This window comes from Mytilinidion resinicola (genome assembly GCF_010093595.1).
Source record: "Mytilinidion resinicola strain CBS 304.34 unplaced genomic scaffold BDZ99scaffold_9, whole genome shotgun sequence".
Taxonomy (NCBI): domain Eukaryota; kingdom Fungi; phylum Ascomycota; class Dothideomycetes; order Mytilinidiales; family Mytilinidiaceae; genus Mytilinidion; species Mytilinidion resinicola.
Window position 1 is genome coordinate 589,106 of NW_022985445.1, and position 22,228 is coordinate 611,333.

A 22,228-nucleotide genomic window follows, 5' to 3' on the forward strand; every position below is an offset into this window, starting at 1 on the left:
GGGCCACTAGCTTGTGCGGGCCACTAACTTGTGGATTACGTTAGAGTTAGTGCGAATGACAAAGCATTTCTTGGCATCGCAGGGACCTTCGAAATCCAAAGCGAAGAGATTTCCGCTCCTCTTCATCACACACGCTGAGAGCAATATCCCTCCCCATGGTTTGTTCGCCAAGGCAGGAGAGTCTTCAGTGACCTTCTATGTGTGTGAGAGAATGAGAATCGTCCAGTATCTACTGCTCTGGATACTTCAGTGTGAAAGAGCGGCTCGCAGCGACGCTACATATCCTAATTCTTTGCATTTTGCGAGTGTGCTGATTTCACGAAGCAATAACAGCATCCGTTCATGTCAAACGAGCAAGGGTTTCAATCTTCGTGATCGAATTGCTATATATTCGCTATAGAGGTCGCAGGTATTCATAAAAATGCCATCCATCCCGAAAGCCGAGTCATGACCGAAGACTATGGGCCGGGTCTATGTGCTCTGATCTATACGAGCCTTGAACAGTTTGCTAGACGTTGTCGATGCATCCGCACCCACTTAGAGTTTAGCAAGAACGGCTTCAGCGCCGGAGACCTAGCCTCAGGTTAGCACCGTGTTAAACAATCGGTCCGCGAGGTTGAATGCCAGTGAGGACGCTTACATTGACCTCGCCGGGGCTCTTCTCGTTCTCAGCATAAATAACCTTGCCATCATCGAAGACCATAGCCCAGCGGCCATTGCGATCGCCCATACCTGCGGCCCAGCCATGTTCCTTGGAGAAGAATGTCTTGGTGTCGCTCAGGAAGAGCTGAAGGACTCAGCGCTGTCTTATCAAGCGGTAAGACGTGGATGGGTTGTACTCACAATGTCGTCTCCCTTGATACCGTTCACCTTGCCCCATGCATTCATCACCCACGCGTCATTCGAGGCGATGACGGCCACAATGTCGACGCCCTTCTTCTTGAACTCCTCAATCTTCTGGATGTATGGGGGAAGGTGGCGGGCCTGGCAGCCAGGAGTGAAGGCACCTGTAAGTAATTAGATATCTCCCATATGGAATTAGCCTTCATTGAACATACCCGGAACACTGAAGAGGACCACTTTCTTGCCCTTGAAGTTCTTGCTGGCATCATATTCCTGTGGCAGACCGCATGCGGTGGGGTCGGAATCGGTGATTGGGGCCCATCTGTACACAACACGTCAGCTTTGTTCCGTAGGAAGCTCCACATGTACACCCGTAGGGCGCAGCAGCATGGTGGGATTAGTCCCCCGGCCGCGGACACGGATGAGGATGTAGCTTGCGTGGGGGACAAGTAGCCTTACTCGAACTTGACGCCGTCCGGGAAGCTGTCGCCGACCTTGAGAGGAGCCATTGTTAAGGATTGAGTTGAATTTGAGAGGTGGGAAAGTTTTGGATTGGTTTATTTGGGCGCCTTGGTGTGTTTTGTGTGTGAGTGTTCCTGGAAGCAGAGCGGCTATGAGGTGCTATATAGTTGCGGTGGTGATTTGTCTTGATAGCGGGGCATCAAGGTACAGTTTCGAAAGCTCGGGCATTGCGTCAGGACGGCCGATCGGAGGGGTCTCGCACTAGTGAACACCCTGTCAAATGCTGGTAAAGAGCCCAAGTGAGCAGGTCCCACGCTACCGATTGACAAATACTCGAACCCTGTCAGCTATCCTCTTCCTAAGCAGCGTGAGACTCTCTCGTGCGAATCCGCGGGCTTATAGCGTATCATCCAATATTGACTCAGCGACCACGTTCTTTACGGTCCAGGCGGCGGGTCGAGCCAGTATAGATTACATCTATAAAGCCGGACCGTTGGAGCGTTTGTCAGATAAAGTCTTTCACTTGCTTCTAGACCAACGATCATGTCGCTAAACCCGCCGTTCACCGCAGAGACAGCCCGTCTGAAAGTCAAAAAGGCGCAGGACTTGTGGAATACCCAGTCAGCCATTCCTCTTTTAACCTACTCTTATATTGCTAACAGCTACAGGGATCCTAGGACCGTCGCTAAAGCCTATACTCCGGATAGCATCTGGCGGAACCGCTCGTCGTTTCTATCTGGCACCCAAGCCATCGAACACTTCCTCACCAAGAAGTGGGAAAAGGAGAAGAGCTATCGACTTCGCAAGGAGCTGTTCGCCTTCACGGACAACAAGATTGCGGTGCAATTCTGGTATGAGTATCAGGACTCTCATGATGGCATGAAATGGAAGCGGTGCTACGGGTTGGAGGACTGGACATTCGCCGAAGATGGCAGGATGCGCAAGCGGATGATGAGTGGAAATGACGTTGAAATCACCGATACCGAGCGATGGTACAAAGAGGGCGTTGATGTTGAGGATGTTCAGATATCCGAAGCTCACTGGTAGAACATGATCTTCGACGACAGCGGAGAGCGCAGTAGAAGTCGATAAAATTGTATTTACGATGGCCGGACGTGCCTCCATTCTTTGACCTTTTAACGCCAATGATTCAAGGGTATAATGCCAAACGCCTGCTCCCAACCTGAAGTGATCCGTGCGGCTGGACGAATAATATATCTCAAGCTGGAGGGGTGTCGTGGATCATTACGAGGAGATATTTGACATCTGTAATGGTTTCAGTATTCCGCTGACATAGCGACGTTTGAAGAGTCTCCATACCTGGCACGATTATCAACTCGCACTTCTTCGTCCTCAATCGCAGCAGCTTGACCTCATCTTCCTTGTCCAGCTCTTCCACCATCGACCCAGCCGATTTGATGAATGTCCACACCATCCGCGCCACGTCTTCAGCACTGTGTATACCGCTCTCCTTCCTCCCGTTGCTGTACCCGTCGCTTGTGTTTTCGGAAGACGCAGGGAGGGTGCTGTTTGGGTTGGCGGATTTGCTGTTGGAGATCAAGCCGGACGTACGGACGATGGCGCCAGTTTCTCGGGAGAGGATGAGGGTACTTTGCACCCCGGGCTTCTGACCGAGTCTCGTGAGGTGCGCGAGAGTCTCGTCAGGCTGTCATGATGTTAGTGGGTTGCGCGTTGTAGGTAGGCGTGAGCTCAAGGGTAATCACTGCATTGTGAGCCATTGTGACCTCTTGGAGGTGCTCAAGGACGAAGCGGTTAGGAGTACCGTGGACTCTGTGATAGTACGGTAGTATGACACCCGAATATTGCTGCTTTGGTAATGGTGACCAACCTGGAAAACAACAAGCCAGTGGACCTTGGCGTTGATAGAATGCTAGGATGCCCTATTTTTGGCCCGGCGAACAAAGTGTGCCTGAGCGATTCCCATGTGGCTCGCTAACTACGAAAATAATTTCTTCTGATGGAGGCCCTGGTTCGGCGATACGAGGGCAGGCTGTCGTATGGCTTTTAGAAGCCTATAAAATTCCCTCTCAGCCGTCCACGCACCACACAGGCGCACGCCCTGAGCACATGCATACGCCGAGAGCCGCATGCCTTCGCCTGCAGCGTGCAGCAGAACGTCATCTTGTTGCTGCATCGCCGTCCCGATGCGCCGTCGTCGTCCGCGAGCCTGGCATTCACTGCTCGGGACGGCAGCGTGGCCCCGCCGTTGCTGAGCAGGCGGTGATTCTCAGATTGTCCAGGGGTGCTGCACAGGCTGAGGCATTTTAGAATCGGCCGTCATCGTGGTCCTGGCACTGGCACGGCGTCTTTCCTGCGAGAACTACATATATCTCGACACCGCTCCTCTCGCACCCAAGGAACCACACCGCGCCTGGATCCGATTCCGACCACCGTCTCGCCAGCACCTGCTCGCCGTCCGATATTTGCCGCTAATTGTAGGGGTGTTGTAAACTTAATCTGGGTCAGTCGACCGCTTTCGTTTAGTGTCGTCGAGCCCACAGATTTTCCAAGGTTTTCTCCGCGTTGAAGGCTCCCCTCCATCCTTCGTCCTTCGACTTTTCCTCATCTACTACACCAAACTCTCGTCCACTACCTTACTGACTCCCCAGTCAGACACTCTTCTACAGACAGCCTTTGGTCTTCGCAAAGGCACTCCGCGCACCACGGCCCCGTTGGCCAGTCACTGCTTTATTCTTCAAATTGCCTCTGCTCGCCCACACCCCGATATTATCAACACCCAACCTCCCCCGCCTGTTGCCAGCTTCCATCGACCTCAAGCGTCTTCTTTTCGACCTTGATCAACCCGAACCCCTCGTCTCCTCCCAACCTAAGCTGCCGAATAGCCGCTCTTTGTGGTTCTTCCTCCTTGAGGAAGAATCGAGGGGCCCTCGCCACACCAGTCTCGGATTTGAAAGCTTCCGTCCGCCATAACATTGCTCTTGAGAAGCCGATAATTCAATTCCTATATCCCTGGGCCTTGTCTCCTGGGAATGGCACCTTCTGCTTTCACGATTGCTGAAGAATATACGTCGTGTCTGAAAACAGTCTCATCTGTAGACGCCAACTTTGTTCATGCCGACAATCATGGCGGTCATGTTGCAAGCAATCTGATTGGAGATGCTTTGAAAGCTCGAGTAGAATCTGTTAATCAGGATACGTGTGGCGCAGGGGAAGAGGATGCGTTCTTCGTCGCTGACCTCGGCGAGGTCTACCGTCAGCACATCCGATGGAAGAAGAACTTGCCAAGAGTCAAGCCGCATTATGGTAAGCCTACCAGTCTCGAAGTTATGGCCAACGCTCAGAACTGACTTACTTTAAGCTGTAAAGTGTAACCCGGATCCGCAAGTCCTTCGCCTCTTAGCCGAGCTCGGCACTGGCTTTGATTGTGCTTCCAAGGCGGAGATTGAACAGGTCCTGAAGATGGGCATCGATCCTTCCCGCATCATCTACGCGCAACCTTGCAAGACGAAGTCTTACGTTCGGTATGCCGCCCAGCATGGAGTCAAGCAGATGACGTTTGACAATGCCGATGAGTTGTACAAGACCAAGCAGCTCTTCCCTGAAGCAGAGCTGTTTCTTCGGATCCTGACAGACGACTCTGCCAGCTTGTGTCGTCTGAGCCAGAAATTCGGTGCTTCCCTTGACAGCACTGCAGACCTACTCGAGTTGGCTAAGAAATTGGAGCTCAACGTTGTTGGTGTCGCCTTCCACGTGGGATCCGGTGCCTCTGACCCCAAGGCATTCCTCAAGGCTGTTCAAGATGCCAGATTCGTGTTCGGTCAGGCTGCCTCGATCGGCATCGAGATGCACACCTTGGACGTTGGTGGAGGTTTCTGCGGAGACACTTTCGAACCCATGGCCGAGGTGCTTTCCGAAGCTTTGGATGTGTATTTCCCACCGCACATCCGTGTCATTGGCGAGCCTGGTCGATACTACGTTTCTACAGCCTTCACCATTGCATGCCATGTCATTGCACGCCGTACTGTTGCGGATGCGACCTTAGGAACGACATCGTACATGCTGTACCTCAATGATGGAGTCTACGGAAACTTTTCCAGTATCATCTTTGATCACCAGAACCCGGTGCCACTTGTCCTTAACTGCGGCAATCGATTCTTGTATGACACTCGGCGCTCTGGCTATGATACTCCTACCGTCACCGAGTACTCCATCTGGGGCCCGACTTGTGATGGCATAGACGTCATTTCTCAATCCTGCACCTTCCCCGAAACTATAGATGTAGGGGATTGGCTCTACTTTGAGGACATGGGAGGTAAGTCCACACGTTTTGACACTTCTACAAAAGACTCTTCTAACGGCATTTTTAGCATATACTAAATGCTCCGCTACGCGCTTCAATGGCTTCACTGACAGCCACGACATTGTCTACGTCTCTAGTGAACCTGGTGCGACTGCATTGTTGGGACTCTGAACATAATTTAAAAATAGACTATAGACGGCGGTGGCTTGCCCTGATAGATTTGGTCGCTTTTCCTTAGATATATTTCTATGCTGTATAAAAATAACTACACTCGTTTAGCATATACTGTCCATTTTGCACCATCTGCCGTACCTAGCGAATCATGTGCCTGCTTGTTGATTCCGCCGCATCCCCACAAACAAGACTGAAGCTTGCCACCACTACCCACCCGTGCCGCATTAAACTTAATACTAACCAACCTTCTATCCAACATTATCGTCTTTCCAGAACGCCACCACTCGATAAAGTTGTTCCTTTCTTTTGTAGCCGCCACATGGCTGCAGAATGCATTAAACTATATGCACGAAACCCGGGCGGGTGCATATACCCCGTGCGCTGAGACATGCCTATCCCAAGACCTTCGCCATCCCCTCCATCCTCTGTGAACGTATCGTTGCGGGCCGATTGCGATGGAGCACCTCCCTGTCAAAGGCGGCAGAGCTCCGATTGCAATACCATACATTTCCGGCCCCAGGTTCGATGGCGGTGACTTTGCCAGCTACCCTCAGCGTATGGGGTGGGACTTCTCGCTATGGCTTACTTACGATGCCTTCCTGGATCCTGGAGACCTGGAGAAGTGGCTGACGCTCAACCAAAAAGGCCTGGATGAATTGACTGCTTTCCTACAGGCGTGGCTCTTCTTTGGCCTGCTTGCGACCGTCATCAACGCGGAGGTTCCCTTGGAAGACTTTGTTCGTCGCGACTTCGATGGCGGTAGATACATTACAACAGCTGAACTCACTCAATACCTGGAGCAGTGGGATAGGCTGATCCAAGTCAACACTTCTCCAATCATCAACAAGGCGGCCCATCTGGCGGAAATATCCGGTGTCCTCAAAGACGCTGCTACAATCAACCAATCGCTCTCTAAACTGATCACTGCACATGGCCTTTTACCTTCTCCTTACGCCGAACAGCTACAAGGCATTCATTTTTGTGCAGCCCTGCTGCTTCGCGCTCTATCTATCGCCTCAGAACATGTTTTGGGTCGTCGTCCGGGTGTCTTAAAATTAGGACAGCCAGGCCGAGTCCCGCTACTCGAAGAGCGAATGCATCAAGCTGGATGGTGTCCCTTTACTACTTTTCAACTCTCAAACAACTTCCCGGAAGACACACAGGCCTATGCTTTTGCTCTAGGGACCATAAGAACGTCGCAGAACCATGAAAAATGCACGTTCCAATCGTGTACAGCAAGTCAATATATACCAGGCATTGATATCTCGCATACAAGAGAAGGATGTGAATGCGAAGTACTCGAAGCACCGACAGTGCAGATTGTTGACTGTCTGCAACGGGGGAGGATTCCGTTTCTGAGGATTGCCAATGAGAACGGACGACCGTTCATCGACATTCACGATGACGACGGAATGGCCGACACACAATACATAGCCATTTCACATGTCTGGGCAGACGGAATTGGAACGTCTACGTCGAACTGTATCGCTACCTGCCAAGCGATGGAGCTGGCAGAGAGCATAGAACTTATATCGAACGAGTCCAACTTACCATTTTGGCTGGACACTCTCTGCATACCGGCGCAACCACAACGTCAGAATCTACGAGACTTTTCGGTCCAGAAGATGCACGAGATCTACAGCTCTGCTCATGGCGTGCTCATCCTGGACGCTGACCTAAAACGCCTGCCATCGAACGCAAGCTACGCTGAAATCATGACCCGATTCTCAATCAGTGCCTGGTATGCACGTCTATGGACTTATCATGAAAGCGCCCTTGCCCCTCGCCACTACGTTCGGGGCCAAGATATTGTATTTGAGCTCGAGGGCCTCCAGCAGCGCGTGCTAGAGGGCGAATTCCAAGATTCAATCGCGCACTCTCTAAATCTGTTCGCCGCCGCCTCCTTCAGGGTCTTATTCCGAGACCCTTCCGATACAAAAACGTCCAATAGTGATCTAGAAATGCAGAATCTGATGACCACAGCCAGCAAACGTACGATGAGCCGACCCGAAGACGAAACCGTCTGCATTGCCATCCATCTCAGTCTAGACGTTGGGCCCTTGCTGAAGTCACCGTCTGGGCGAAGGATGGAAACCCTCCTCTCATTACTCCCAGCCATCCCAGCAAACGTCCTCTGGGGCTCCGGTCCACGGCTAGTCGCCAAAGGCTTCCGATGGGCGCCTGCGAGTTTCCTGCAACCACACGGCATGGTCCCGTTGCCAGTGCCAGACCTTATACCTGCATCGCCAGCCAACCTACATACCGAGATGATACCCCGACCGTTAAGCTACCTGCATCCTACTGGGAAAGGCCTCATGACCTTCCTACCCGCAATATCCATTAGCAACCTCGACTTCTCAATGCAAAGATTCCTCGTTGACGTCGGCGAAGGCGAGGTATACCGCCTAGGGTTTTTCCTGCGGGAGGAAGGACGTACGCGAGGGCAAGGGCGGCCTAGATCCGTGTCCTTTGTCAAACGCTCGTTCGTGGTTCTGCTAGCGCTGTTCTTCCACGACGAGTACCGCGGTTTTGATGTTAAGCAAAAGGGGATACTGGCTGAAGTAGTGGGTAAGACCAAGGACCCGGCTGTGAAGAGCAAGCGGTTCAGCTTCAAGCAAGTGGCGCAATTGGAGTACCGAGAGCCCATGTGGGTGGAGAGGACGAGTCGGACGGGGGATTTTGGGGGTGGGGATGAGGGCAAGGCGTGGATTAGCGGGGAGCATGTGGAGCCGAAATGGTGGCTGATTGATTAGCTCGAGGAGGAGTTTGATAGTATTATATTCCATCAAGTCTAAAGATAATCGATGTAGTGGACTAGGTCGATCTCTCCCTAGGTGCTTAGTGAGGGCCTCCACATCCTTGACGCTCATCACATCATCTGTACCACCACGTGCAGCCATCCATCAGCGTATGCTGCAGCTCGGAGTAGGTCGTGCACATTCGCGCTCAGTGGCACCGCAGCCCCGTGTAGGACTGGCTGCGCCAACATCGGTCTACGCGTACTCTGAAACAGGGTCGGCAGGATGGACTTGAGAGCCGTTCCGAGGGTTTGAGCCTGACCTGGTCGATCCGCATTAGCTTGCAGAAGTGATCTTTCACTTGGCGATAGCCTTACGATTCGATATCAGTGGCTTGACGATTGCTTGTACTACTCGTACGGTTCCAGGCGCCGGCGCACCTTCTTCGCTGTCCGGCGCGGCATGCGGGAGATAGAGCTTGATCGGAATGTGGCGGAGGTTACTCCCTCGTGGGTTGAGGAGTTTCTGGTTGATGGCGTTGAATCCCTCGAGATTCATCTTTTGGACTGAGGTCCAGAGCTGGGTCGAGTCGTCTTTGCTGAGGGACATGACGACTTTGGCTGTGCCGTTGCGGAGGAAGTCGGCCTGGTCATTGTTAGTTCGAGCATTTAGTCTAGAACGGTCTCATGCTTGACATGTTGTTGGAATAGTAAGTGTGACTTCCTACCTCTTTCACGCTGTTGATGAAGGCGTCGTGCATGACTTTGCCATTGTCGTCGAGCTTGATCAATTGCTTGCTAGGCCACTCAGTATAGCGAATCGTCAGCCTCCATGGTAAAACAGCGGACTCGGCCTCCAAGTCTCTTGGAGATAGACTCGGCTGAGGTTCTGGATTAGGTTCATTTGGGTCTGGGGCAGTTGCTGGATCAATCCCTGAATAGAGGTCGAAGAGTAGCCCGACAGGGTAATGCCACTTCAATGGGACGTCTTCGAAGGAAAGCCAGCCTTTCGAAGGTGCCACGTCAGGGTCAATGAGAAAAGGAGAGAAGAATGCGTGAAGCCGTGGCAATAGGAGGGGAATATAAGACAGGCGTGGGCACATGACCTGGCTCCAGTTCAGCAAGGAGTTTTCAACAATACAATGATAACGGGGACTCCAATACCAGATACGGGTCAGACTCATCGTAGTTTCGGCAATCTGAACTTGCCAGGCGTATCTCCAGCGGGATGGAGCCGTTCCATACTTTGGCCTGGAGGCTGCTAAGGTTGCGAGGGTTGGCCATGGCCGCAGTCGAGGCCGAGGTGGTGGTGAGGGAACGGGGTGCGGAGGCCCAAAGGCCGGCGGCGCATTTCTATCTTTATATTCTAAGGCTATCCAGATTACTGGTGCCTGCGAAGTGTTGCGTGAAGTCGAGCGTAAGAGACGTGGTGGTCACCTGACGTCGCTAAGAAACCGTTCTGCCGGGATCTAAGTCGCGAGATCTCCTGGATGGACTTCTATTTACCATCGCGTCGAACATCTCCCACATGCCTCGACTAAATAGCACCTTGCTATTCACCGTGGGCCTACAAAATTTCTACTTAATCAGTTAATTCTTCATAGTGGGCAGCTCCGTCCTACCAGGGACAATGCAGCCCTCCTTCACCAAATCACGGAAACGTGCCGCGAGTAGTGTGCCAGACGCCAGCTCCCTCGAAACCCATACTCCTCGTCCTCTCGACCAGCTGAAACGCACCAGGACGGAGGATGAGCTAGACGCGATTGACATCATCCCGGCCGCAAAGGCTTGGCCCGTCGGCATTGCCAACATCTTAAGCTCGCCCGTGCTGAGGAAACCTTTGGGCAGCCATCTACAGCCTCACGATAATTTCGAAAACCATATTGAAGGCGGATCTATCTTTGTGGTTTGTGTTCAGGGAGTATGCCAATTACATTACGATCTACTATGGTGCGTTCCGATAACTTTTCACCTAGCTCTCATGCTAGAGGAGCTCTAGAGCTATCCACTGACACGAAGTAGCAATGCTCTACCCGATCTATACGCTATCTCGCCGACCCTCCAGGCCCTCGTCCTATGTCATAACCCGTCTACCCACTCACCGTCGACTACAACATTGGTTTCCTTGCCATTGGTAGAAGCTATCGGAGCGTCGGGTAATCACTTCGTCAGACTCGGCCTCCTACACCCATTGGGCAATGGACAAGACCCGTTGGATGCACTGGTTGTGTTAGATCCTCTCGGGCGACGACGGTTGCTCCTCCCCTTTGGCTGGGGCGCTGGCCGCCATGCCGGAGCTGTTGGAGGTGGACGAATAGTTCAGCGCCGGTTTATGGATGCTTTGACGGAGTGCGTGGAGAGCTTGGTAAAAGAGTTTCAAGATGGATAACATGGTTCGGAATACCTTCACCGCTGGTCGCTAGCTGTCGAGTCAAGAAGTAAAGAACAATCACGCAACTATGGGCGACACGAGAGCAAAGTCATCAACACGAACAACCACGGGAATAAGATGACACGAGGGCGGCTTGTGTATTAATTCATTGATTTGCAGGTTGGCCTGCTATCGTCAACGCCATAGGGTGTAATCGATGATCGTCTAAGCGCCTTGCCCGACAAGGTAGACTGAGCGAGTCTGAACCGCCATCTTGAACTTGGTCTACTTGTCTGCGATGGGGAAATCGCTGCCGGTGGTGTTCTTGTACTGCTTGCGAATGAAGTCGGAGATCTGCTCGTCCTTGGCCTGCTCGATGGCCGACTCGTTGCTCTGGTCGCCGGCTCCGAGAAACTTCTCTTGGACGAAATCGACACCTGGTGCGGCGTTAGCAATGGCTTGGTAGATACTAATCTAGTGTGAACTCACCCTTGTCCAAGTAGTCCTCGTTCTTCTCGCTCTCCCTTCCGCCGCCGGCTGCGCTGTTGAGCTTGTCGCCAATGCCGCCGAGGAAACCGCCTCCCTGCTTCTGCTCGCCGCCTTGTTGCTGCTGGCCGCCCTGATGCTGCTGGCCCTGACCCTCGTTCTGGTTGTCGCCACCGGTAAACTTGTTGACGAAATCTACACCAATTAGCTCAGTCCGATTATACCTAGCCGCTGGAGCTGATGAGTGGAGGGGATATGAAACACGAACCCATGGTTATTGATTGATTAGGTATGGTATTTGTGAGGTGTTTATGAGGTGGTGGTGTGGAGGGTGTCGATTGAATACTGTGAGAATTTGAAGGAAAGCAGTGTTTATATATGGTGAAAGGAGCAGAGGATTGCGTCAGGAGGGGAAGCAGCCTTGATCACGCCCTTGAACGCCGGCGGGCACGAGCTTTCCATGGTTTGCTCTGGGCAGCAAGCACCCAAGTGGCCAGACACGGCATCATTCTGGGTTCACGTCTTGGAACGCGGTCTTGGCTGTATGAGCATACGGCCACTCCGACGAATGGATGGTGGGGCACAGGCCGAGATCGAGAAGAACCCCGCGGCTAGAGATTCGATAAGCGAAAAAGCAGCTCACGCCTAAGCACATTCACCACCTTCAGACCATACTATGCCTTATCCGAGTGCAACACTGAGCCGTTTGTCTTGCGCCCGTCCTCCACTTGCCGACCTGCTGCATGCTCCACTATGGCTCCTCTTCGCCCAATCCCGGTTACCATCATGTATGTGTCTCACAGCCGCCAGCCGCCGCATCGTTGACAGCTCAGAACTGGCTTCCTAGGATCGGGAAAGACGACCCTCATCCTCAACCTCATCCCCCAGCTACCCAAGTCCTACAAGCTTGCCCTCCTCAAGAATGAGTTTGGTGATGTCGCCGTCGACTCGCAGCTCGCCTCGTCCTCTGCCATCTCCGGCGTGCAGGAGCTTCTTAACGGATGCATCTGTTGCAACCTCGTCGGCCAGCTTTCTGATACCCTGGAAACCCTCTCTCGCGACGTAACACCCGACCGTATTATTATCGAAACTTCTGGCTCCGCATTTCCAGCCACTTTGGCAATGGAGGTGAACCGCATTGCCGAAAAGACCGGAGGATATGTGCTGGATGGAGTCATGAGCGTTATTGATGTCGAGAACTGGAAGGGCTACGAGGACACAAGCCTTACGGCCAAACTACAGGCCCGGTATACCGATCTGATTGTGTTGAATAAGTGGGAGCTTGTCGACGAACGCAAGCTCGAAGACTGTGAGGATCGCATCCTGGACCTTGAGGTTGATCCACCGACGCCGAGATCGAAGAGCGACAAGGGCTGGGTGAACAAGGACATAGTGTTTGGTCTGGATGCCAAGCTGGCCAAACTGGTCGACAGCGAACATGAACACCACCATGATCACGACCATCAGAGCGAAGTCGAGGTCCTGTCGGTAACCTTGTCGTCGCCGGCCGAGAGGCTGGGCATCGACCTCGCGAGGTTTGAGAAGTTGCTCGAAGAAGCTTCCAAAGATGAAATCTATCGGATCAAAGGGATCTTATATGCCTCATCTGCTCCTCGGTCTTCCATGGAAAACAAACCAAAAGAGTTTGCAGCTGGCCTGGCTGTGGGTGCTCCTTCTCGGTATATTTTGAACTGGGCATTTGGACGTTGGAGCTTCACGCCTGCACCATTTGACTCTGCAAATGTAACTCCACTAGCTTCGGGAACTGCAACACCCTCCTCGTCCTCGGGAGCCGCGACACCACTTACGGCTGCGGATGAGCCAACGTTGAGAATGACAGTCATCACCGCCCGGTACGAATCGTCGAAATGGCAGAAGCGACTTGAGGCTGGCGAGTTCACTACATTAGAGCATGGCAGCGTAGGTTCTTTGAGCGTGAAGAGAGTCACATAATACTACATTAGTCGCATTTAAAGGGATACTACGGGCATAGAGGGCAAAGATCTGACAGGTAAGAACAGATTGTGATATCCTCTGCAAAATTATCTCGAATTAGAACCGAATGTGGGGAGAAGGAATTTTATTCATCATGTCTTGATATCCGCTAGAGAACTCTCTTGAAATCAACCTTGAAGCTACCAGTGTTGCCCTCATCATCTCATCTACCTCGTAAACCCTCCAGCGTGGACGATGACCCTAGCATCGATCGGGGCAGCTAATAGCCCTTCCGCCTCTGCCCTCGTCTTCAACTCGCTGTAGTAGACCTGCCCGCGGTGCGCTGCGACAGCATCCAGGTTCTTGTACCTATTGCTTGGTCAGCATCGGCGTAGCAATAATTCTAGGATATTTGGGCAAACAGACTTCTCGATGAACACGAACTGGCCGTTCTTCTCGTCCCAATAGAACTCGTACTGCAACGCGCCAGGCTCGTTCTCTTTGACTTTGGCCGCCAGGTCCTCGAGGCCGGCTTGAGCCTGGTTCGTGAGTTAGTGGTTTGGGTTCATGGTAGGCGGGGGTGTCAATTGAGCGTCTACATACCTGTTCCTTCTTTCCCGGGGCGGGCGTGATGAACGCAATGACGGAGACAGTGTCAGACATGATGTACGAGTCGGAGAGCGAGCTTCCGAATGTTCAATTGAAGTTGCTGCTTGCTGGTCGTATCGGAGCTGTAGCGAGGGAGACAAAGCTCATACTTATAGTTCCACCACCCACCGCGCGCCCCGCATTCAAATAAATCCCCACTACACCGCTGGCGTCAGCCCCCCTGCTGATGATAGCACACGAATCGTGTAGCGTTCTAGAGATTGCTAAGCTCGTTAACTGTTCAGCTCTCTGACGTGAGGTGGAGTGCTAGCAGGGCAGTGCAGGGATCTACTTTCTGCGCCGAGGTTCGCTGTTATTGCCTAAGTGGACGCGAAGGATTTACTGTGGAGTAAATGCTGCAGTGTTGAGTTTCTTGTTAATTTGATGTGCTTGGAGCGAAGGAGTTATTATTGGGTTGCTTATTGCTGGACGTGAGAATGAAGGCGGTTTTGAAAGCAATATGGAGAAGCAGCCACTATCGCGAGTATGAGAACAAGCCACAAGCTTTCATATGAACATCCAGTACGAAGGGACACGTGTCGATCGGGTACGTTAGTATGGCATATATCATATAAATGCTATGCATGAAATAGCAGCTCCCCTACCCCTCACTATCCCACTCCCCCACCTCGCGAAAACACGTGACTAGGTAGCATGTCAATCACCATCCTCTCACAGCTTCGCCCCCTGCTCCCTCTTCACCAGCGCCCTCAAATCCTTCCTCAAAATCTTCCCAGCCGGACTCTTTGGAATCGCATCCAGGAAAACCACACCGCCTCTCAGCTGCTTGTGGCTGGCCACATTCTCCTTAACCCACGACATAATCTTCTCCGCACTAATCTTCTTCTCGTCCGCCACCACGTACGCGCGCGGAACCTCGTTCGTGCCGTCGTCGCTGTCTACCCCAATAACCGCGGCATCAAGGACATCGGGATGACTCACGAGCAGAGCTTCTAGCTCAGCGGGTGCTACTTGAAGCCCCTTGTACTTAATGAGCTCTTTCTTGCGGTCGACGATGTAGAAGAGCCCGTTGCGAAACTCGCCAATATCACCTGTGCAGAACCAGCCGTCGACGAAGGCCTCCTTGTCCGCGGCTTCGTTGTTATGGTACCCTTTCGCCACGACGGGGCCTTTCACGAGGACTTCGCCGGGCTTCCCGGGCTCGACGTCGCGGCCGTCCTCGTCGACTATTCTCGCGAGCATGCTAGGGATGAGGGGGGACACGCTGCCTGTGTCGTCGTTCATGCCGAAGGGCATTACGGTTGCGGAGCCGGTCGTCTCGGAGAGGCCCCAGGTCTGGCTGATGAAGGTCTTGCCGCGGCTGAGCTTCTGGCTGGCGGCGTGTTGGAGCTCCTTTCCGAGCGGCGCGGCGCCGCTGATGGCGACTTCAAGGGAGTCGAAGTGGTCGGTTACGGCGGGGGATTTGGCGATGAGGAGGTAGATGGGTGGGACGGTGAAGAAGAATGTTATTTGGTATTTCTAGGGTTCGCTCAAGTCAGCCGGTGCAACTAGGAGTTAGTTCGAGAGAGTCTTTCCTACCTTGTTGTATTCTAGAAACTCTGAGAACGAGAATTTGGGCATCCAGTAGGTTGGCCCGCCCATGTAGAAGGGGTTGATGAAGTATCCCTGTATGCCGGCAATGTGAGCGGTGGGTAGATGGGCGAGCGTTGAGTATTTGAAGTCTGGTTTGTTCTGGACCATGTACTGCTTAAACATGTCCCCGGGTATGACAGCTTCAGCGACGAGGTTTCGATGGGATAATCGCACGCCTGTTGTGGTATTTTAGTGACTATAATTGCTCGATGATCTTTGGTCTGATATCTGTCCAAGTGATCTCTTCCAGCCCCAAAAATACAAGTTAGTAAGAAGAGAAGCTGTACGTACCTTTCGGTAGTCCCGTCGTCCCACTCGAATAAATCAACACAATCATACTCTCATCCAAAGCCGCTGGATCCGTAATCTTCTCCCACGGCAACCTACTCCCTTCATCCACCAGCTCCTTCCCCAACTCCCCTCCCTTCTCCACAGCCTTCAAACCCCACGTCTCTCCCTCACCCATAACCAGAACCCGTCCACCACCATTCTCCCCCCACCCGGCCAACTCCGCCGCTTGCACCGCCACTTCCTTAGTAGCTTCAACGCAACATAGCACCTTACTCCCAGCCTCTTTGATCTGCGCACTAAGCTCCTTCGATGTGCTAGCTGAGCTAGCGGCCGAAAAGACGCCCCCAGCCGCAATAGCGGCGTACACCAGCACAGGAAGTAGGTGGTGCCCTGTGGACATGACCGAGACGACGTCCCGGTTAGGGCCTGATGCGCCAATGGAGAAATGGTTCCGGAGAGCTGCGGCAGTGGCTTCAGTCAGGAGGCGAGCGCGGGCGACGGTAAGGATGTGCGAGGGGTTCGCCGCGGAGATGTGGATTGGGGTGTCTGGTTTGGCGGAGGTGTGGGGGGAGTCTGGGGCAGATTAGTGAGAGATCCCGCGGGTATGATTGTTTTGATGATTTGGAATATATTAGAGGGACAGAGATGCATATACAGAAAGTGAGAGAGTGAAGTTGGACAGAGTAAAGATGAATGAAACGCTTTATTGCCTCACTCACCAAATAGTAAACTCAACACATCCAAATCCGGAATCGGATACTCCTTCGCAGCCCTGTAAATGATCCCTTGAGAAGTTCTCTCCACAATAGTCGTCATAGCTCTCCTCGGCCAGCACGAAAGCCGATACCCAGATTAAGGAATCAAGTAATCAGTCTCGCGCCCTTAGGAATCTACCTCAGACCAAGAACCCGAAATCTAAGCTGAAGGACACGCTCGCAAACACGCGGTCTACCTATGACGACGGCAACAACAGGTACTTAAGTTTGATGGCGCCCGGCGCGTAATTTGCCAGAGCACACGACCCTTGGTGGAGATGGGAGATATAGGAAACAAGCACAGCGTATCACGAACAGCTAGGGCAATTGACAAGAGATGCAGGGCCGTAAGGGCCTGACTTAACTCCTTACATAGCTGAGGCTCTGCAGGGGTGGAGGGGGGACGATCGCCTGTGCCGCGGTGTGGTCGAAGATGCGTTTTGGGAATGGTGAAGAGGAGGTAGCCTCGGTTGATACCCCACGTCTTCTAGTTGCTGACGCGGTGTGGGGACGGCTCGCTGGGGACATGGGGTTAGTGTGTTGTCTGATTGATGGAGTATTCGAGTCAGCGTTGCGAGCAGGTGTGATTGGACAGCAGGTAATACTTTCTTTTCTTTTTCCTACTCCATTTATAGAGGATGGAAATCCGAATACTGGGTCCTGACACATGCACTGAACTACCACGAATAGTAGCTGAACAGTATGCACATATCGTTGACACTCGAGTCTGTGTGCTGCTTCAGTAAGTAGGAACCCTTATTATACAACGATACAACCCGGTCATGACCCATAGTTTTCATCCTGGACACTCCAACAGTTTCATACGCCGACAGGACACCCTTGAGTAGCGTCGTCTCGTCATTATGTTAGCCAGGTTTGGTATAATCCAATGGGAGTGATGATCGTGCTCATTCCGAAGGAGAAGCACCCGAAAGAGGAGCATCTCAGTCCGAAACAGGAGCTCCGGAGCAGGTGATGCCCGCCTTTCGCTGCAGTTGGTCCCAGCAGGCTTTTGCCTCCTCAAGATTGAGAATTTTTGCACGAGTGCCTTCCCTCTTGGCTTTCGCCCTTCTCTTCAGAATCTTCTTTCTATCCGTTGAAGAAGGATTCAGGAATACGCTCTTGTCCGGAATATCCTTCCAGGCTCTAGGCTCATGTTCTGAACTGAGTCTATGCAACCAATTCCCTAATTCGTCCGTCTCCTTCAAGGCCGTGACTTTGTCGTTGAAGGCCTTCACAATGGCCTCCGCATCTTCCTTCATTGCGAACTGGAGAATCACGAAAAGTTTACCGTAAGTGTGGAACGCTATAAAGGATTCGATGGGCCGCGGCGAGATGTCTTTGACGAGCTTGAGGATTGTTTGGACAGGAAGTCTCCAAGGCATGTTGCTGAGGCGAACGAACGTCCAGCGGTCGGGAAAAGCGATCAAGGCATCAGATACAGTTCCAACGGTGTACGTCGCTTCTCTCTGGACCCTAGCCTCCCTTCTCTCCGCTTGCTCTCGTTTAGATTTCGCTATCGCTTTTCTCTGCAAACGCGCCTCGGAAGGTATCTTACTGTGCTCGATTGCCTTGGCCCGTCGCTGTCTGTCATGATCTACAAGACCTTTGTACTCTTTCGTCCGTCCATCGTGCTCCTCCCTATGGTTGATTAGCATTCGCCGCTTGAAAGGAGTATCAAGAGACAGATCAACTTACTTGCTCATCACAATCCAATCCTTAGGTAGACCTTTTTCCAACCACGTCTCCCCGCTACTAAGAGTGATTGAGCCACTGAAAACAACGAATGCGCAGCTCGGGCGGAGGACTTGAATTGCTTGGATCGGAAGCAATTTTGCTGAGAGGTCTCCGTTCTTCAAGAGCGATGCCGCAACGCTTGTAGGCCTGACGCACAAAAGTGGGTTACTTGGCTCCACGTAAATTGTATGGCTGTCCCAGAAGCTGAGGCCCTCCTCCTCCTCCTTGATGGCTGCTGATTCTTCGTCGAGCAAGAATGGGAGTGGGTATGTGGATGGCTTTCGACGAACGTGGAGACCATCCTGGGCTATCTCGACGTAGTCTGACGGGAAGGACTGGAGAGCCTGACGGATGATGTCGTGTGTTGCATATGGTTTCATTCTATCCAGCAAGCGACTGCTGATCAAGGTCTGTAAATGGATGTCTGGTAAGGATTGATCGAGTCAGCAACATTCTCTTAGAGCAGCTTGAGCAAATGAGCTAAATAGAAAGAATGCAGGCAAATCTTGGTCAATGATGAATGAACATGTAGCTAAAAGGGACGAGGATGGCAACTTACATCCTGATTCTCCATCGATGACTTTCTGGAGTCTATTGAGCGAGCTTGTGCTATCTCGATGCGCATAGTCGGAGAAGAAGATCTCAATCCCAAGTGTAACCTCCTTCAGGTAGTCATCATTCACAATCCATTTCTGCTTTGGCGTGAAGTTTGATCCCTTCCTAGGCTGATCTCCCTTGGCTTTCTTTGGTACGGTTGTCGTCTCCTCGGCCAGTGGAGTCTGATCAAGCTTTCGCTTTCCGCGTACCAGCAGAGCCTCATTGTCAGGAGCTTGGCCACCTGTTTGTTGAGTGGATTCGGGGCCGGTGGACTCGGAAGTTTGTAGGGTTGCAGGACGCGTTGGAGGGACGGCTTGCGGGTCTGCGGTGCCTTCTTCTGCTTGGGCCGGGGCCGGCGGAGGGTTGGGGGTGCGTTTCGCGGGAGGGCGCATGCCCTTCTTCAGGAGCACGCGAGGAAGGAACATGCTTGCTGAAGTTGAGGCGGTTGGTGAAGCAGAGGTTGATGTTGATGAACCTTTGGAACCTCTGACGCCACACGCGACTTAGATGTGGTGCACGGACCACACCTTAAATTTGTCTTGGCAGCATCATCTTTCCACGTTCACCTTGGGCCTCAGATCATCTCAATTACAACAACCCGCACATACTACGACCATGGCCAAAGAAAAATCAGTCAACCCCGCTCAGGCCGCCCACAAAGCGGAAAAGGCAAAGGCGCTCAAGAAAGGAAAGGCCCAGGTCCAAGCCCAGCGTCAAGAACGGCTCGCAAAACGCAACCCGGAGCGCCTGCAGCGCGAAATTGAGGACCTCAAGGCTCGGGGGGAGAGCGGAGACCTACGACCACATGATCGACAGAGACTAGGGCAATTGGAGAAGGAGGCTGCAGCAGTCAAAAAGGCGCGTGAGGCATTAGGGGACAAGGCGCCGCGTTTCGGGAGTGGTGAAGAGAGGAGAGACGGAAACGATCAAAGAGGTGGTAGAGGCGGGGCAAGAGGTGGAGCGAGGGGAGGTGGTGTGCTAGGCAAGCGGAGGAGGGACGGCGAGCGGAGTGGCAGGGAGTCGAGCAGCGACACAGACGAAGACGCTCGACACATACCCATGCCGAGGGACACTCCTCCACCTCTCCCACGCCGTCACGTCTCTCGTCCGGACAACAACGCAAATGATACACCTCTTGGAGATCCCCGCCTACCACATGTACTCCCACCGAAGCCAGTCGCGAAGATAGTGTACGAATCCGCACCACAATTACGGGACCTTAGGAAGGAAGCGACGAGCAAATTTGTTCCAACGGCTGTTCAGAGCAAACTCAAGCTGGCAAAGGGTGGTGTTCAAGGACGGCTTCTTGAGCCAGAAGAGCTGGAAAAGCTAGAAAAGGAGGGATATGCAGCTGCCGGAAAGGCGGCGGAGGCAGGAGCACAAGAAGCAGAGCATAGGCTGGCAAACCGAGCAGTGGGGAAAGCCGATATGGATTTGGATGCTATTGAGGCCGAGTTTGAGAGAGAGCTGAGAGATATTGAGATGGAGGATGCCCGGACCGTGGATCGAGATGCAGAGGGAGCGGCTGAGGCAGCAGTACAAGAGGCAGAGCACCTGATGATAGCTGCAGAAGCAGAGGGGAAGATACGGGACTCGAAAAGCGAAGGGCATGTAGCTGAGAGACAGCTCCGACATGTGGAGATTGAAGAGGTTGAGGATGAAGACTTGTAAGACCCAACATACCCACAGATTTATATATCAAGTCAAACACTCTCGTCAGATTATCTGCTAATGAACTACTCCTCCTGGGTGCTGACTATGTGCGAGATTGAGCGGTGGGTTAGAGTAATCTCCTTGACAAATTAAGTGCATAGGTCCTTCCGTTGGTCTGTTCGCTCGTTGCGTTTGGTTTGTCTGCTTCGATATGGTATCAGGAATCTATAGAGCCAAACAGCATCCCTGCCTACCGACGGGTGGTGGCTTTTGACGTAGCCTAGGGAGAAAGCAGATATGTAAACAACATCAACGACCGTTTCACATGGGACAATAACAACACATTTCACGAGGTGAATACAAATGAAGTAGAGTTGTTCAGGTCATCGTCATTGTCATAATAACTATGAGGTAGGGGTATAGTGCAAGCCGGGGTCTATCCTCTGTGTTCTGTGGAAGCCATTGTTGATCATCCTATCCGTCGACTCAAGCCAGTTCCATCGCAGAAACCTCTCCCGAGTGTCCAAGCCGAGTAGCACGTTTATTTCTTCAGAGCATCGGCAACCGACTGAGCGGCGTTGGCGACGGTCTCCTGAGCCTGGTCGAGGAGAGTCTTGCCCTGGGCAGAGGCATCGTTGGTAGTGCCACGGGTCTCATCGCCGAGCTTCTGGGTGGTGGATTTCTCGCCCTCTGTTTGGAGTCAGTGAATGTGCTCAAGAGATAGAGGACAGGCGGGCAAACTGACCTGGGACAACAGCGGCAGTGGCCTTGTCAGCGGCACCGGTGATGGTCTCCTTGGTCTGGTCGAGGGTAGACTTCTGCGAGTCGGGAGTGATCTTCTCGCCGAGCTGGGTGCTCAGGTCTTTGCGGCTGGGTGTTGTCAGTGGAGGTCTAGCGATTCAAAGACACTAGAACTCACCCGAGGTCAGACATGGTGTATTGAGCTGGTAAAAAAGTGTTTGGTTTAGAGGGTTGAGTTGTTGAAGTGAAGTTGAAGTTGGGCAGTGAGTTGGATGAAGAAGAGTAGTCGAGCAGCTGAGGAGGACGTTTTATAGAAAGGTGTCAGTAGCAAGCCCTACGTCACTTCCTCTTTTTGTTTGTTGCTGCCCCACCTCTACGCCACACCTACCCGCCGCCCCTCACTAGTTCTTGGTGCTGCTCAAGTCTTCCAGACCACGGCAGCATCGCTTTTGATCTCGGCCTTCCAATTTTCTCTCGGTGAATCCGGTTCGCGCTTTCATGCAGATCGTGATTGGCTATGGGCAAATGCCATGGCAAACGCGATTTCCCACCATCGTCACGGCAGGCCTAACCCCTGTCGGCTACGTCATCCTCCTCTATTCACTACCCGACTTCTCTCGCATGTGACATATGACATGCGCTGGAGAAACGATGGCATCAGCGAGAAACAAATGTTCATGAAATTTGCTGCTCGTGATGCTCCGAACTTTCTTTGTTTTGTATGCCAGGAAGGAGTAGCTCTTTCACAGGTGCCTAAGAGCCATGATTGTCGTCACCAGCGGGATTTATTTGTTTTTGTTGATTGATATTTTAGAGAATAAGGAATATGGAAGCATTGAACGGAAGGTGATCCGAATCGCACGCTTCCAGGTAGCTCATTTCTGATAACGCCGTCGTAAGTGTCCCGCTGAGTAAAATCAAGA

General features: G+C 52.5%; 14 protein-coding genes across 14 annotated transcripts; 6 read left to right on the forward strand and 8 right to left on the reverse strand.

The window, feature by feature from the left end:
* Positions 1–338: 338 nt before the first annotated feature.
* Positions 339–1,436, reverse strand: BDZ99DRAFT_462651 (AhpC/TSA family protein-like protein). Its single transcript, XM_033719901.1, has 5 exons — positions 1,303–1,436; positions 1,059–1,165; positions 844–1,007; positions 641–787; positions 339–573 (listed from the first exon to the last, which is right to left on the reverse strand). Exons 1-5 carry the CDS (start codon positions 1,350–1,352, stop codon positions 538–540), a joined length of 504 nt encoding a protein of 167 aa, XP_033577003.1. The 5' UTR covers positions 1,353–1,436; the 3' UTR covers positions 339–537.
* Positions 1,437–1,802: 366 nt separating this feature from the next.
* BDZ99DRAFT_462653 (DUF1348-domain-containing protein) lies at positions 1,803–2,476 on the forward strand. The gene is made up of 2 exons (XM_033719902.1): positions 1,803–1,925; positions 1,974–2,476. The coding sequence occupies exons 1-2, from the start codon at positions 1,849–1,851 to the stop codon at positions 2,350–2,352; spliced, it is 456 nt and encodes a 151-aa protein (XP_033577004.1). The 5' UTR covers positions 1,803–1,848; the 3' UTR covers positions 2,353–2,476.
* A 48-nt stretch (positions 2,477–2,524) lies between these two features.
* BDZ99DRAFT_570668 (uncharacterized protein) lies at positions 2,525–3,044 on the reverse strand (the record flags this gene model as incomplete). The annotated part of the gene is made up of 3 exons (XM_033728016.1): positions 2,525–2,571; positions 2,626–2,971; positions 3,030–3,044. The coding sequence occupies 3 exons, from the start codon at positions 3,042–3,044 to the stop codon at positions 2,525–2,527; spliced, it is 408 nt and encodes a 135-aa protein (XP_033577005.1).
* An 837-nt stretch (positions 3,045–3,881) lies between these two features.
* On the forward strand, positions 3,882–5,867 carry BDZ99DRAFT_570669 (ornithine decarboxylase). The gene is made up of 3 exons (XM_033728017.1): positions 3,882–4,590; positions 4,646–5,599; positions 5,655–5,867. Exons 1-3 carry the CDS (start codon positions 4,317–4,319, stop codon positions 5,756–5,758), a joined length of 1,332 nt encoding a protein of 443 aa, XP_033577006.1. The 5' UTR covers positions 3,882–4,316; the 3' UTR covers positions 5,759–5,867.
* An 889-nt stretch (positions 5,868–6,756) lies between these two features.
* Positions 6,757–8,818, forward strand: BDZ99DRAFT_462655 (uncharacterized protein). Its single transcript, XM_033719903.1, has one exon. The coding sequence runs from the start codon at positions 6,856–6,858 to the stop codon at positions 8,512–8,514; it is 1,659 nt and encodes a 552-aa protein (XP_033577007.1). The 5' UTR covers positions 6,757–6,855; the 3' UTR covers positions 8,515–8,818.
* Positions 8,553–9,782, reverse strand: BDZ99DRAFT_520136 (autophagy protein-like protein 5; the record flags this gene model as incomplete). Its single annotated transcript, XM_033725495.1, has 5 exons — positions 8,553–8,591; positions 8,646–8,821; positions 8,877–9,144; positions 9,227–9,604; positions 9,663–9,782. The coding sequence occupies 5 exons, from the start codon at positions 9,780–9,782 to the stop codon at positions 8,553–8,555; spliced, it is 981 nt and encodes a 326-aa protein (XP_033577008.1).
* A 233-nt stretch (positions 9,783–10,015) lies between these two features.
* On the forward strand, positions 10,016–11,307 carry BDZ99DRAFT_508628 (uncharacterized protein). The gene is made up of 2 exons (XM_033724341.1): positions 10,016–10,448; positions 10,521–11,307. The coding sequence occupies exons 1-2, from the start codon at positions 10,129–10,131 to the stop codon at positions 10,885–10,887; spliced, it is 687 nt and encodes a 228-aa protein (XP_033577009.1). The 5' UTR covers positions 10,016–10,128; the 3' UTR covers positions 10,888–11,307.
* On the reverse strand, positions 11,155–11,627 carry BDZ99DRAFT_487990 (uncharacterized protein; the record flags this gene model as incomplete). Its single annotated transcript, XM_033722876.1, has 3 exons — positions 11,155–11,306; positions 11,359–11,550; positions 11,624–11,627. The coding sequence occupies 3 exons, from the start codon at positions 11,625–11,627 to the stop codon at positions 11,155–11,157; spliced, it is 348 nt and encodes a 115-aa protein (XP_033577010.1).
* Positions 11,628–12,046: 419 nt separating this feature from the next.
* Positions 12,047–13,308, forward strand: BDZ99DRAFT_508630 (cobW-domain-containing protein; the record flags this gene model as incomplete). Its single annotated transcript, XM_033724342.1, has 3 exons — positions 12,047–12,143; positions 12,189–13,098; positions 13,177–13,308. Exons 1-3 carry the CDS (start codon positions 12,109–12,111, stop codon positions 13,306–13,308), a joined length of 1,077 nt encoding a protein of 358 aa, XP_033577011.1. The 5' UTR covers positions 12,047–12,108.
* An 11-nt stretch (positions 13,309–13,319) lies between these two features.
* BDZ99DRAFT_462659 (antibiotic biosynthesis monooxygenase-like protein) lies at positions 13,320–13,999 on the reverse strand. Its single transcript, XM_033719904.1, has 3 exons — positions 13,894–13,999; positions 13,717–13,829; positions 13,320–13,659 (listed from the first exon to the last, which is right to left on the reverse strand). The coding sequence occupies exons 1-3, from the start codon at positions 13,951–13,953 to the stop codon at positions 13,518–13,520; spliced, it is 315 nt and encodes a 104-aa protein (XP_033577012.1). The 5' UTR covers positions 13,954–13,999; the 3' UTR covers positions 13,320–13,517.
* A 611-nt stretch (positions 14,000–14,610) lies between these two features.
* Positions 14,611–16,638, reverse strand: BDZ99DRAFT_487992 (4-coumarate-CoA ligase-like protein; the record flags this gene model as incomplete). Its single annotated transcript, XM_033722877.1, has 4 exons — positions 14,611–15,417; positions 15,478–15,707; positions 15,823–16,395; positions 16,542–16,638. 4 exons carry the CDS (start codon positions 16,636–16,638, stop codon positions 14,611–14,613), a joined length of 1,707 nt encoding a protein of 568 aa, XP_033577013.1.
* An 883-nt stretch (positions 16,639–17,521) lies between these two features.
* On the reverse strand, positions 17,522–19,336 carry BDZ99DRAFT_476268 (uncharacterized protein; the record flags this gene model as incomplete). Its single annotated transcript, XM_033722047.1, has 3 exons — positions 17,522–18,218; positions 18,276–18,738; positions 18,874–19,336. 3 exons carry the CDS (start codon positions 19,334–19,336, stop codon positions 17,522–17,524), a joined length of 1,623 nt encoding a protein of 540 aa, XP_033577014.1.
* Positions 19,337–19,526: 190 nt separating this feature from the next.
* On the forward strand, positions 19,527–20,582 carry BDZ99DRAFT_498263 (uncharacterized protein; the record flags this gene model as incomplete). The annotated part of the gene is made up of 1 exon (XM_033723570.1): positions 19,527–20,582. One exon carries the CDS (start codon positions 19,527–19,529, stop codon positions 20,580–20,582), a length of 1,056 nt encoding a protein of 351 aa, XP_033577015.1.
* Positions 20,583–20,926: 344 nt separating this feature from the next.
* BDZ99DRAFT_462662 (uncharacterized protein) lies at positions 20,927–21,519 on the reverse strand. The gene is made up of 3 exons (XM_033719905.1): positions 21,484–21,519; positions 21,310–21,434; positions 20,927–21,254 (listed from the first exon to the last, which is right to left on the reverse strand). The coding sequence occupies exons 1-3, from the start codon at positions 21,495–21,497 to the stop codon at positions 21,106–21,108; spliced, it is 288 nt and encodes a 95-aa protein (XP_033577016.1). The 5' UTR covers positions 21,498–21,519; the 3' UTR covers positions 20,927–21,105.
* Positions 21,520–22,228: the final 709 nt, after the last annotated feature.